At 41.8% G+C, this 13,765-nt stretch overlaps 1 protein-coding gene across 2 annotated transcripts; it reads left to right on the forward strand.

Annotated features, from left to right (window-relative positions):
- Positions 1 to 1,627: 1,627 nt before the first annotated feature.
- On the forward strand, positions 1,628 to 13,518 carry sympk (symplekin). Of its 2 annotated transcripts, none has more exons than XM_027283958.1 (27): positions 1,628 to 1,717; positions 2,107 to 2,234; positions 4,478 to 4,543; positions 4,738 to 4,791; positions 4,930 to 5,003; positions 5,094 to 5,220; positions 5,349 to 5,598; positions 6,319 to 6,489; positions 6,674 to 6,913; positions 7,217 to 7,368; positions 7,450 to 7,600; positions 7,830 to 8,055; positions 8,151 to 8,301; positions 8,416 to 8,651; positions 8,754 to 8,835; positions 8,912 to 9,025; positions 9,119 to 9,266; positions 9,644 to 9,804; positions 10,131 to 10,239; positions 10,374 to 10,474; positions 10,665 to 10,755; positions 10,893 to 10,994; positions 11,141 to 11,328; positions 12,039 to 12,215; positions 12,307 to 12,396; positions 12,682 to 12,852; positions 13,133 to 13,518. In XM_027283958.1, the coding sequence occupies exons 2-27, from the start codon at positions 2,166 to 2,168 to the stop codon at positions 13,298 to 13,300; spliced, it is 3,669 nt and encodes a 1,222-aa protein (XP_027139759.1). In that variant the 5' UTR covers positions 1,628 to 1,717; positions 2,107 to 2,165; the 3' UTR covers positions 13,301 to 13,518. The 2 variants fall into 2 exon arrangements, with proteins under 2 accessions (XP_027139759.1, XP_019132166.2); XM_019276621.2 differs by having other exon boundaries at positions 1,636 to 1,836.
- Positions 13,519 to 13,765: the final 247 nt, after the last annotated feature.

The following is a 13,765-nucleotide window of genomic DNA, read 5'->3' on the forward strand; positions in this document are numbered from 1 at the left end:
GGATCCCCTGAGGTTGACATTATCCCACCATCAAACTTCACTCCACTCTGTGAACTTCCAGCCTGCTGCTCCTCCATGAAGGAAACCAGCCCAGTGAGTGACACACTGTCCAGTCTGTCTCTGACCAAATGGCCAAGGATGTCCGAAAGCCTTCCCTCCTCAGTTGAATGGAGTGGACTCCATCTATGACACCCTACCCATTTACCTTCCCAAGTAGACCAGGACCAGTGCTCTGGATGTATTTATGTACATTCCTGTTATAAATTTCAGGTACTTTCCCTCAAAAAGTGTATGGAGGTAACACCAGAGTTTCATCTAAGGGACTTAACATGCTGTTTGTCTGTTGCTGAAATCAGTATGGTTAATGTATGTATTTGTACAATTAAGAATCAGAATCATGTTTTCGTTGCCTTAAAGTGAGCCCTTCACATCTACAGGGGGAGCGTGTCCACTATATTATATTTCCTTAAATGTTTGGAAGGAGATGGTGAGGCATGCAATCTGCAGGTTCACTGCTAGGTGTCATTAAATCACCCTGGACCTTTAAGGGAGTCCCATGAATATATTGCCTTATTCCTCATATATTCTATGGAAGCCCTAAAAGGCCATACATACATACATTTTATTCCACCTGTTTTCCCGTGATAACAAGATAATTAATTTGAGATCTCGAGAAAACAAAACGATAGTCTAGTGTATTTAATCAAGTGCACTCGTATTACAGAATGTATGGCAAATGCATGTAGTCCATGATACGGAGCAATAAACCTATTATGCCACTGTAAAATACCTTTGATCCACAATTTCTGACAAAGGTTTGTACACTTGATCTCAGGACTGGAGTGAGGATTAGCCAAAGTGTATCAACCTTTGTCAGAAATTATGGATCAAAGAGATTTCACAGTAGAGTAAATATGGCACATAATGCCCTTTTCAATTCAACAGTAGAGTAAATATGGCACATAATGCCCTTTTCAATTCAAAATAATGAACTTTGAGGCTGCATTGCTCAAAAATGATACAGTAAATATGCTTGACACTGAGTGAGTGGGTCCTGAGATCAAGTGTATACAAGTATATAAGTGTTTTCTGACCTTTGTCAGAAACTATGGATCAAAGGGATTTTACAGTGGCGTAATAGGTTTATTGCTCCGTATCATGGACTACATGCATTTGCCATACATTCTGTAATACGGGTGCACTTGATTTAATACACTAGACTATTGTTTTGTTTTCTCAAGATCTCAAATTAATTATCTCGTTATCACGGGAAAACGGGTGGAATAAAATGTATGTATGTATGTATATATGTATGTATGTGTGTATGTATGTATATGTATGTATGTATGTGTGTGTGTGTGTATGTAGATATATATGTATATATGTATGTGTGTATGTATGTATGTGTGTATGTATGTATATGTATGTATGTATGTGTGTGTGTATGTAGATATATATGTATATATGTATGTGTGTATGTATGTATGTGTGTATGTATGTATATGTATGTATGTATGTGTGTGTGTATGTAGATATATATGTATATATGTATGTGTGTATGTATGTATGTGTGTATGTGTGTATGTATGTATGTATGTATGTATGTGTGTATGTATGTTTTAGGGCTTCTCCGTGTGTCCAGCAGGGGGCCTTCGCCTCTGTGTTGCTGCACGTTAAACAACAGTAGAAGAAGAAGAGCATGGCCGCTTCCTTCACGGTTAGCAGAGTTTGAGCTCATTGAACATTAAAAACGTGAAAAGCCACGACGCTGTCAAGCCTGTCACGATAGTTACATTTAATACCTGCTGCGACGACAAGTAAAGAGCCTGTGTGGCGGTGAGTGAGCGCCACACGTCTGTTATTACAGTAAAACACTTAGCGGGGTTAGCAGCGCGGCTAGCACGGGGCTAACGCGCCAGCTGTGGACAAAGTGTTTGTGATGGAGAAACTCTGCGATAAACTCCGATTATCCATGTTTAAACCTCATGTGTGGGAGCTTTTAATGTCTGTTCATTATAACTCAAAGCTAACACGCTTGTATTAAATCATCTGGGTGGATTAAAACAGACCAAACCTCTTATTTTATCATGTTCATGTGTCTCACAGGTTGTTTAGTTTGAAGAGCATGTCGTGGTCCTCAGAGTGAGAGAGCAAAGAGCCGCATCATGGAGCTTTCCCCGGAGGAGGGGGACCCTGACACTCCCCATGTCATCAACATGACCACCAGCGAGAAGGTGAGCCAGCCCTGACCATTCACACTGACACAGCAGAGGCTGGGATCAGATTAGATATGTACTTTATACTTTATTCATGCCAACACAGGGAAATTTATTTGTTACAGCAGCAGAGCAAAGTGTAGCATCACACTACAGAATTAGAAAAAAGTAGAAAAGGCAAAAAAAACAACAACACAATAAACAGACAGAAATATCTATAACCTACACCAGGGGTCGGGAACCTTTGTGGCTGAGAGAGCCATGAAAGCCATATATTTATATTTAATTTATCGTGAGAGCCATATAATATTTTTTAACACTGAATACAAATAAATGCGTGCATTTTTAAGCAAGACCAACAATTTTAGAGTATAATAAGTCTCTGAATTTATTCTTTTTAATAATGTTGTTATACTGAAGCTAACTAATAATAAATAAAATACTTCATAACATTAATGTGACCTGTCGAAGGCTGGGCGCAAAGGAGGCCACCGGGCTCTCTCCGAGGGAGGGGGAGAGGGAGATGCCCGGCCACGGCTCCGTCCAGCATGGACTAAAACACAGCACGGACACTTCAGAAACTATTTAGAATTAGTTAAAATGAATTTTTAAACAGACAAAGTAGTTTTCAAGACAGCATATTGCTAGCAGATCTATTTTCTGACCCAGAGTGCGTCCGTGACTGGTTCTGAATGAGGGATGTTTTAGTGGTACGCAGTACCGGACCGTACAGGCTTACTTTCACCCCTGTCTGCGAGCCAGATGCAGTCATCAAAAGAGCCACATCTGGCTCGCAAGCCATAGGTTCCTGACCCCTGTCCTACACAATAAACACAGACAAGTACTGAGGATAAAAGTGGTGTGATATATAAAAAGAGTATTGTAATGTAAAGTGACCGTAGTGTAAGAAATATTGCAAAGAAGGTGACCATAATACAAATAATAATATTATTGGAAGAGTAGTGACCATAATATAAATAATATTACAAAAGTAAGTGACCAATATAAATAATATTACAAAAGTAAGTGACCATGATATAAATAATAACGTTACATTACAGCAGTAATGTTTACGAATGACTGATTCTTACTTTGTCACAGATCAAAGTCTGTTTCTATCAGTATGCTCTGTCAGATTAGCAACACAATAGATGAGTTTACATAAAATATTCATACAGTCTTATAGAAGCAGAAGAAATTCATCCCTTTTGATTATATCACAATAAACTCTGTTGCAGCAGCACTTCAGTGTGTCCTAGCTCTGCAGAGATCATCATATCTTCTCCTTTCCTCTTAATAAAATCTGCGTCACGCGTTTGGCTGCAGCAGTACACGAGGAGTTTCCTCAGCCTGCATGTCAATGAACTTTGAACTGACTTTTTTTTTTTTTTGAAATCCAACTGTTTTTCTCACCTATCTGCTTCTGGGTTATGTTAAAGTTGTGTCTAGTGCACTCAAACCTTTTTACACCACGTACCGCCGCAGAATATATTCAGCTCTCGTTAGACGTTTAAATACTGTAGGCCGACCCAGTTCAGCTACAGACGGTTCACATTCCTGATAAGAAGAGTTTCTTTTTAATTATTGACTGTTGTTGAATCCTGAAACGGTTCAAGAACCAGAGCCACTGCATGTTTTTGAACCGTTGCAGCAGGATGATATTAAAACAAAATATTACATAGCATCAAGTATTTTCATTCAGATTCTTGTTGTGACGATTGTCTTAAATGTTTCTAAATGAATGTATTCAATTAAAAATTATATTTGAGAGAATTCTCCGTGCACCACTGAAGGGATCTTGCGTACCAGCAGTTGTACTTGTACCACAGTTTAAGAAGAGAGATGTTGGATACGTCTGCTGAACCTCAAAGAACAGGTCACACACCTCTAGTTGTTATTAAACAGTCATAGCCAAAATATTTACATGGAAGCAGTGAGTCTGCTGATTAATGAAGCTGCAGTTAAGGTGACGTGTGGACCTGCTGATTAACTTTATTTAGTTTATGATCTGCTTGAGCTGAACCTAAACCGGTACAGTGCTCTGTTTTTGTGACCTCGTAGCTGTGTTGTGCAAAATAGAGCCCAGCTTGAAAAAAACATGTGGGGAGGGTTTGCAGAAATTCAGTTGAGCAGAAATGTTTGAAAACATACTTTAAACTTCACATGTGCACAAAAAGAAAATAAGTATGGTTTAGGGTGCAGCCGTGTTCATCTAGCAACAGTGAAAATAAAAGTTCAGTCAATTTGCTTTTCCATTCCAGGTGGTGGATCTTCTGAATCAGGCTGCCCTGATACCCACAGATGAAAAGCTAACGGTGCTCAAACAGGTTTGTGTGATATCCAAAAAGAAACATATTTTTAAACAGGCAGTTTCACAATAATGTTGTAAAGCTTATTTTAATGCAGGATCTGTGTGAGTTTCTGCATTTTTCTTAAATAAACACAAAGGCCTCACAATCCTGTGAAGCAGTACATAGGTGGACAACAATACTGAATGAATGAACTTCTGTAATTTTTTTAGGTCCAGGAGCTCATCATCAATAAGGATCCTTCTCTTCTGGACAATTTCCTGGATGTAAGTAAACTGTTGTTTGACCTGATATACACAATCGTTTTGAAGCTGTGTTCAGTGTAAAACCGCACATAATATCATCAAATATCAACAAAGTATTAAACCAAAACTTTGATTTATTCTGATCTCTCGCTCCTGTAGGAGATGATCGCCTTTCAGACTGACAAGTCTATTGAAGTGAGAAAGTTTGTCATTGGCTTCATAGAGGAAGCATGGTGAGTGACTGGAGAGTTTTATAAATGTTTGTGAACGAAAATGTTTTTCCGCTTTCTCAATCTTTTTCTCTTTTTTTACGTCTTTTCTAGTAAACGGGACAACGAGCTCCTTCTCAGACTGATTGCCAATCTGAACATGCTGCTGAAGGATGAAAGCGTGAACGTGGTGAAGAAAGCCATCCTCACACTCACACAGCTGTACAAAGTTACTCTGCAGGTAAACACAGACTTCAGTGATGAAACATTCTCGAGCTGTAGATGTGATGTACGGATATTCAACAAAAATCAAGTTACTACTACCGATACCTGTTGAAACCTTTTACTCTTCTGCCTCTTTCCTGACAGTGGTTGGTACGGTCTAAAGCAGTATCAGAGCGGCAGGAGGCATGCTGGGACCTGGTCACACAGATGAAAGGCGATGTACTGGCCTTGCTGGACTCTGAAAATGACGGCGTTCGCACTCACGCCATCAAGTTCACAGAATCGTTAATAATCACTCTGTCACCGAGGACGTCAGACTCCGATGTCCCCAAGCGACAGGAGGGCGACATCAGCCTGGACAAAGTCCCCAAAGATCACTCGTACATTCGCTACGGTACGGATTATAGAATCCTGTCGAGAGGACATAGTCTGTTTAAAGAAAACTTTTGTTATTTGTCTGCCTGTTTGCCCAGGTTTTGGTGTCCGAATTTGGTCTAGTGTTGAGAGAAAGTGCTGCAGCAGCATTTATATAATTTATTAAACAGTAATTTTACCTCAAAGTATACAAGAATGTACTTCCTTTGGTTTGTTAGCTTGTGTTACTGTCTGACTTTAGTGACTTTGACATGTTAAAATGAAGTCACTCAGATTCTCCTGGGTTCCGCAAAGTAAAATTACAGTTTTGTTATTTTCAACGGAGTCTGGTGGCTTTGATATAAAAGCTGGTTTCTCGTCAAACAAAAGGGATCCTTCATAATGTTGTTACCGTATACTTATAATATGAGTCTGTCTGTGGCAAGTACAATGGTGTGCTATTCTGGACCAATAACAGGCTCCATGTTGAAAAATACCAAGGTGCAGTGTTTAGCTCAGTTGGTAGACAGCCGCCCCATGTGCGAAGGCTCAGTCCTTGCTGCGGAAGCCCAGGGTTCAAATCCGAGCTGCGGCTCGCATGTCATTCCCCGTCTCTTTCTCCCTACATTCCTGTCACTCTTCAGCTGTCTATCAGAAATAAAAGCTTGAAAAGGCTTGACAAAAAAAACAAACATACTTTCATGTCTTCAAGTCCAGTCCAGTTTTAAAACTGCTTCTTTTTTGCTGTTTGACTCGACAGATGCTTTGTGTGAAGAGGGAAAGACCGCACTAGAGAGGCTGCTGAAGTTCATGGTTCACCCGGCCATTACAAGCATTAACCTCACCACAGCACTCGGCTCTTTGGCCACAATCGCCCGTCAGAGGCCAATGTTCATGTCAGAGGTGGTGCAGGCGTATGAGACGTTACATGGTAGGTGCTTCTGAGTCGGTGTTCCCAGTCACAAAACACCATTTAAAACAACATAAATACGAAACAAATGGAGAAATTCAAACGGATAAACGTGTGTTTATTTTTACAGTGGAAATCTTGGCACTAAGTGTGTCATTTGTCTGTATACTAACATATTGAACACTGTGCACGTGAACCTCTTTAGCGAACCTGCCACCCACTCTGGCCAAGTCTCAGGTCAGCAGCGTGCGAAAGAACCTGAAGCTGCACTTGGTGGCGGTCCTCAAGCATCCCTGCAGCCTGGAGTTCCAGGGTCAGATCAGCACTCTGCTGCTCGACCTGGGAATGCCCCAGAGTGAAATAACTCGCTCTACACCTGCACCTCGCGAGCAGCGCAAAAGGCCTCGACATGAGCAATACACAGAGGGGAAAAAGGTCAAGTTGGGTGAGTAGTGATCAAAAGTCATTTCATATTCCGATATTTATTCATTATGCTGTGTTTTCACTGGTGTGGAAAGTATGGAGATATTTGGTGGGTTTCTGGGTTTTGATTCAAAAGGGCTGAAAAAATATTGTCCCATCGTGCATGCAACTACATTGTTCAGTTTTTTTAGAGCCTCGCTGTGTCACATTTACCTGTAGAATCAGTCATTAGGCCTTTTTATCAGGTTTTAATCACAATAATCTTCAATATCTTGAAAGATAAAGTGTTCGGACACTCAAAGTATTCTGATTCTCTTGCGCTCAGAGCCAACCCTGATTGAAGATGATGAGGACAAAGAGGAGCCAGCCCCTCTCTCGGTCCCTAAACCAGCTGCTGTTCCAGTAGCTCAGTCTGCCATCGACCTCACAGCGGAGTTCCTACACCCACTGCTTAACCCCGAGAACGTAGCCAACCTGGTGAGCATCTTTCCTCTTCCTTGTTCCTCTTTAGGTCCAACTGTGCGACAGCTCAGCTCATATCTCTGTGCGGTTGTTTAGGTGCTCATCAGCATGGTGTATCTGCCTGATGTCATGCCAGCATCCTTCCAGGCCACGTACACGCCTGTTGAATCAGCCGGCACTGATGCCCAAATTAAACATCTGGCCAGGCTGATGGCCACACAGATGACTGCAGCTGGAATTGGTCCAGGTTAGTAACAAAACATCCAGCACGAAAATGGTTTAAACAGATTTGACAATTTGGGAAATACACTTTTGCTTTCTTGCTGATGATGAGAAGATTACCACTCCAACAGGACTGCACAATTAATCGGATATTAATCGTGATCACAACTGACTGCGATTTAGAAATGCTTTTTACTAGTTTTACTGTACTGCTGTGTGTTGGATTGGCTCCAACTAAAAACACACTATCTCAGGACTTGAGCAGTGCAAAGCCAGAGAAGACGATGCAGGCAAAGAAGAAGGCAACGAGGAGGACTCTGGTACTAAAGACCAGCTCATCAAACGCAAAGTTCCAGCTCTGATGGTGGGACAAGCGATCTCCGTGGTGGGAGGTTACACGGAAAAGACTCCGTCCACAGAGGCGGCTCCCACCGCAGTGAAGAGGCTTCCTGAACCCATCCTTCCTACGGCACAGACCAAGTGAGTTCTGGTTCTAACACACAAACGTGGCAGGTGTATTATAAGCTGCACTTTCTTTTAAAGTTGTTACCCTGCATGATTTTGTTCTGTTGCAGGATGACGGGGGCGAGCGGGAGGAAAAAAGTGTTTCGATTGTCAGATGTCATCCAACCTGTATCAGACACCCAGATTGAAAAGTTAACCTCCAAAGCAGTCAAACGCATCCTGCATTCAGAGAAGGCGATCGCTCAAAGCGGCATGTCCCACGTAAGTGATCACCCCGTGGTTATTTTCTTATTTTCTTCGTAATAATTGAGTCGTTTTAATAAGCCGAAAACAAGCACCCGTTTGAGAGGATAACGTGCGAAATCTGTGCGGCAGGTCAGAGTGAAGCTCCTCTCCAGACTCGTGACGCAGTTCGAGGGGATGATGAAGGAAGACGTGCTTGAATTTATTCTGGATGACATCAGGGCGAGGAGCGACTTGGCTTTTTCTCTCCTCTACCAAGAGTACAACACTTATCTCAGCCAGCTGCCGTCAGGGCTGCTGGACAGCTACGACCACTGTCTGTACACTCTGCTGTCGGGCCTGCAGGAGAAACCCGAGCAGAGGGATGGGTGAGACAAAATACTCATCGTTCTCACATGTTTATTTCTCTTAGATGCGCTGGTTATGTGATCTGTAAAGACTTAAAATGTTAAAACACGGCTTGCTTTCAGACTTTTCACCAAACTGGTCCTGGAGGCTCCCGTTATAACAGAATCGGCGTTGGAAGTGATTCGACGTTACTGTGAGGACGAGGTAAGTGACATGATGATGCTTTTCATGTTTTGCGCTGGTTCACTCAGCTGTTGTACTGATGAAACTTTTGTCTCAGTCTCGGGTGTATTTGGGCATGACGACTCTGAAGGAGCTTATCGTCAAACGGCCCTCGAGGCAGTTTCAGTACCTGCACGTGCTTCTGGATCTCAGCTCACATGAAAAAGAGAAGGTGAGGACGTTTCTCCTCCATGTTTCACCAACATCTAACTCCCACTCCCACAGTCTGCTGACCTGTTCTGTTATATATATATTTTTTTTTCAGGTGCGGACCACCGCCATGGCTTTTCTCAAGCGTATGTATGAAAAAGACCAGCTCAGGGACTACATTGAGAAGTTTGCCTTGAACTACATGCAGCTTCTGGTCCACCCCAACCCTCCGTCTCTGCTCTTTGGGGCTGACAAGGACACAGGTTTGGAATACGTGTGACTTACACCATGTTTTTACAACCATTTTCAACCATATACACTACACTACCTAATGCAGAGTGGGAGACAGGCCTCTGTAGGGCGTAATTCAAAGATTCAGTAGTTGGGAATTAAACTGTGTTTTCCACTTCCCCAGAGTCAGAAATGATTAAATCCATAGGACAGACTGTTTTTATGTGTTTTTTTTATTTTTTATATATATATTTGGTGTCTGAAGCGATATCAGGCTGTTGTGGCTCAATAATTGTGTCTATGGGATTATGATTGTCATCTAAGTTATCTAACTGTATTAAATTATATAAACTGCTTTGCTGGCATGAGTCACCTGTGGCCTCACAGTGTTGTGTGTTTGTCGAGACAGAAGTGGCTGCCCCCTGGACTGAAGAGACTGTGAGACAGTGTCTGTTCCTCTATCTGTCCCTGCTGCCTCTAAATCACCGGCTGGTCCACGAGCTGGCTGCTGTCTACACCGAGGCCATCGCTGACATCAAGCGGAGCGTGCTTCGAGCAATAGAGCAGCCTGTAAGTCACATCCAAAACATCTAGTTATGTAATATTTGAAGCTGTTTGCATGAAAACTGTAATATTTCAACTCAGGTGACACAATGTTTGTGCCAAGAGAAGAACCAAAAACAGAAATTAACCCCACAGCAGCTCTTTGGGATTTTGCAGAAAATAAGCACTGTGGTAAAAATAAAAAGCTAACGTTGAGCTATAAAAAGGAACCACGTCACATTCACGTGTCAACATCACCACCACCAAGATTTATGCTGCATTCACATGGATTCAGAGTATACACGGCAAACCAGATTATTATTATTTATTTATTTTTTCACTATTTTTTGCAGATCCGAGGAATGGGGATGAACTCACCTGAGCTGCTGCTCTTGGTTGAAAACTGTCCTAAAGGAGCAGAGACTTTAGTCACTCGCTGTCTGCACATTTTGACTGACAAAGGTAAAAAGCCAGTAGGACACGTCACTTTTCATCTGTACGGGAGGATTTCTGTCATTCCACACAAAACGTAGCCGAACGTCGAACAACAGAATTAAAGATTAGAAAATGACACGTTTTAATTTCCCTCCATTCAGTGCCTCCATCTCCAGAGCTGGTGGAGAGAGTCAGAGACCTTTACCACAAGAGAGTGCCCGATGTTCGCTTCCTGATCCCCGTCATAAACGGCCTGGAAAAGGTAACGTTCAGCAACTCGTCACAATTGTCAAGTAAAGTTTTGTTGTGATTGCAGACTGATTTGGGACAAGTTCTACTTCACTGCAAACACTTTACATGTCACACTGATGACATCAGTACATGTGAACGTATCTTACTCACACTCAGTGATCCTAATTTTAAGTATCATTTTGTTTGTTTTTCTCATGTAGAATGAAGTCATCCAGGCTCTGCCCAAGCTCATTAAACTCAACCCGATCGTAGTGAAAGAGGTCTTCAACCGTCTCTTGGGCACTCAGCACAGTATGTGTCTTTTCTCCATTTTTTTCCCCTCCCTATATTTTCTGTTACAAATGGGTTTATTGTAAAAAGACAAGATTTGTCATCTGCTCCTGTGGAAGTTTCTGTCATGTGACATGTTCTCACTGTTGTCTTTTGAGGTGAGGGAAGTTCAACTGTGTCCCCTCTCACCCCGGGAGACCTGCTGATCTCCTTACACAACATAGACTCAACCAAATGTGACATGAAGTCCATCATAAAAGGTCGGTGTTCAGTGATTAAACCTTCAAACTAAAGTTGATTTCTTCTTAAGTGTTTCTGAACGGCAGCTGGAGCTTCAGTCTGTTGTTACTCTAATCTCTGGAGGATTCACATTCAACACATCAAATGTTCTGTGTCTGTACGGCAGCTACCAACCTGTGCTTTGGTGAGAAGAACGTGTACACATCGGAGGTTTTGGCGGTGGTGATGCAGCAGCTGATGGAGCAGAGTCCTCTTCCCATGCTGCTCATGCGTACAGTCATCCAGTCGCTCACCATGTATCCCCGGCTGGGAGGCTTCGTCATGAACATCCTGTCGCGCCTCATCGTCAAGCAGGTACGCACCAAACTCCAGCCAAGCATTCGTGGTTTCTACAGTCACCCGGAGTGTTTTATTATTTTATTTATATCTAAATTTTAACTTCCAATGGATCAGATACATTCTAACCAGTACCAGACTGGACAGCTCTAAGCACCTCAGCCATTAAAGGGTCCACGTGTCTCGAGTGATCGGATCTCAAAAAATCTTCATCTTACACATGAATCTTCAAAGAAGCTTCATGTGTAACATTTTAATCATATTTGTTGTTGACTTCAATAAAATGTCATCTTTCATAAATTATGTGTAAATGGTGGAGAAACACTGTGTTCAAACAGCGTTCGCCACTAACATTAAATGTTAACAGGTAAGATGCACAGACACGGTGAGTCGGCACAGGGATGCCATGACAATCCATGTTTTTTACAAGAAAAGAAACAACTTTTTGTGTTGTCATTTAATACCAGACTTACAAGATTTATAATAAAGTGTATGAAGTTTATTACTCAACAACAGACACAAAAGTGTCAGACAGCGTTTCATGTGTACTTACAGGACGTCAGTGGAACAGGACACATTAGTGGCATTAGACACGTTAATACCAAGTGTAAACTCACTCAGAGAAACTCAGAAATTAAGTTGTATTGTTTATAATAAATATCGATCGCTCAGAAATTAAGTTGTATTGTTTATAATAAATATCGATCGCTGTGTTTTTTTCCCTGTAGGTGTGGAAGTATCCCAAGGTGTGGGAGGGCTTTGTGAAATGCTGCCAGAGGACGAAGCCTCAGTCGTACAGCGTTCTCCTGCAGCTGCCGCCGGCACAGCTGACCAGCGTGTTTGAACGCTGCCCAGAGATGAGAGAGCCTCTTCTGCAGCACGTCCACTCCTTCACACCGCATCAGGTAAGAGCTGCTTTCAGGGTTACTCTCACATTTGCTGTCTTCCCTTCAGATTTCCTTATTTACCGACTGCCTCTGTTTTTCTGTGTAACAGCAAGCTCACATACCAGCCTCAATCATGTCGGTCCTGGAAGCAGACAAAAAGCCAGAACCAAAACCTGTGGAGCCTGTCGTCGAGAAAGAGGTAACTGATGACCATATATAGTGATGAGTCATGAGGCTTGTAGCACTCTTTTCCTGCCATAAATTCTTAACATCTTTCAATGATGTAGATATTATGATGAACTTTAGTGGTCAGTCATTACCGCGATATAAAGCCAAGAACTACACATGTGGGTTCCCTTATCACCCAATCACTGTCCGTGTAATAAATTACAGGTTGGGCCAAACCAACTGCGAGTCACTTATTATGGTCTACTATTTGATATGGCAGAACAATTCATTTATTCATATGCTCTTAATCATACAGATGGAAGCAGTTTCTACCCCAGTTGAAGAAGAGGCTCCCACTGCAGCACCGCAAGAGTCCGAGACGTCAGTCCAGCAACACCCAGCCGACATAAAAGATGACGAAGAGCCAATGGAACATGAAGAGTCTAATCCAGTGATACAGGAGGAAACTGTTGACGCTGTTTCTCAGGTTATTATCTGTTAGACAAAAAGAGGACCAGGGTATCTGCTAAACATGGAAATCTGTTATTTTTAAGTTCAAGTTCTGTTTTTAAAGTTATGGTTTTAGCCTGAAAGGTAACAAGATTTTTGGATTTATGTGCATTATAATCAACAGTCTATCCCCCAGTTTATCAGTGGATTTACAGTACAGTATTATTAATTTTTAAAATCCACAGTTGAATAAAAATAGACTAAAACAGGAACTAAATAAGTTTTTGCTCTGTAAGCTCATTTCTGTTTATCTGCAGGTGGACTTGGCAAGACAAGGGGAGACACCATCACCTCAACCGAAGCCAGCTGAGGAACCGATGGAGGCATCTCAGCCTGAACCTTCAGACCTCGAGGAGCCAGAAAAAGATGTTGAAGCTGATGTCACAGTACCCGAGGCCGGAAGCAGCAGCGAAGACGTAGAATGACCGCTCACAACAGATGCACTGAAACTAAAATAACATGTCTCTCCTCTGCAAACATCCCACAGATTTTTATTTTTGTTTTGAAATATCTTTGTTCTTTTTGTATTTGTAGAAAACAGATTTTGAAATGGGGGAGAAAAAAAAAATCAAGTTAACTTTGTGTATGAAAGAAATCCCATGTGTTTATGTTGAGAGATAGAAATAAATCAACAAAACGCTGATTCACTGTCTGTTCACTTGTTTGTTCCATAATTTTTCTTTGTCTCAAACATCACAGATTCCAGTTTTGTTTTGACACTCAGGTGTGATCAGCAATCTGTTAACAGAAAATCTTTAAAAAAAAATAAAAAAATTTAACAGTGAAACTACTAAACAGAGAAGTTGTGAAAGATGACTCCTCAAACCATACGACTCCAGATTTTGTGTCTTGATGAGAACCTGGCCACAAATACCAGTTTGTCACGGAGG

This window comes from Larimichthys crocea, chromosome I (genome assembly GCF_000972845.2).
Source record: "Larimichthys crocea isolate SSNF chromosome I, L_crocea_2.0, whole genome shotgun sequence".
NCBI lineage: Eukaryota > Metazoa > Chordata > Actinopteri > Sciaenidae > Larimichthys > Larimichthys crocea.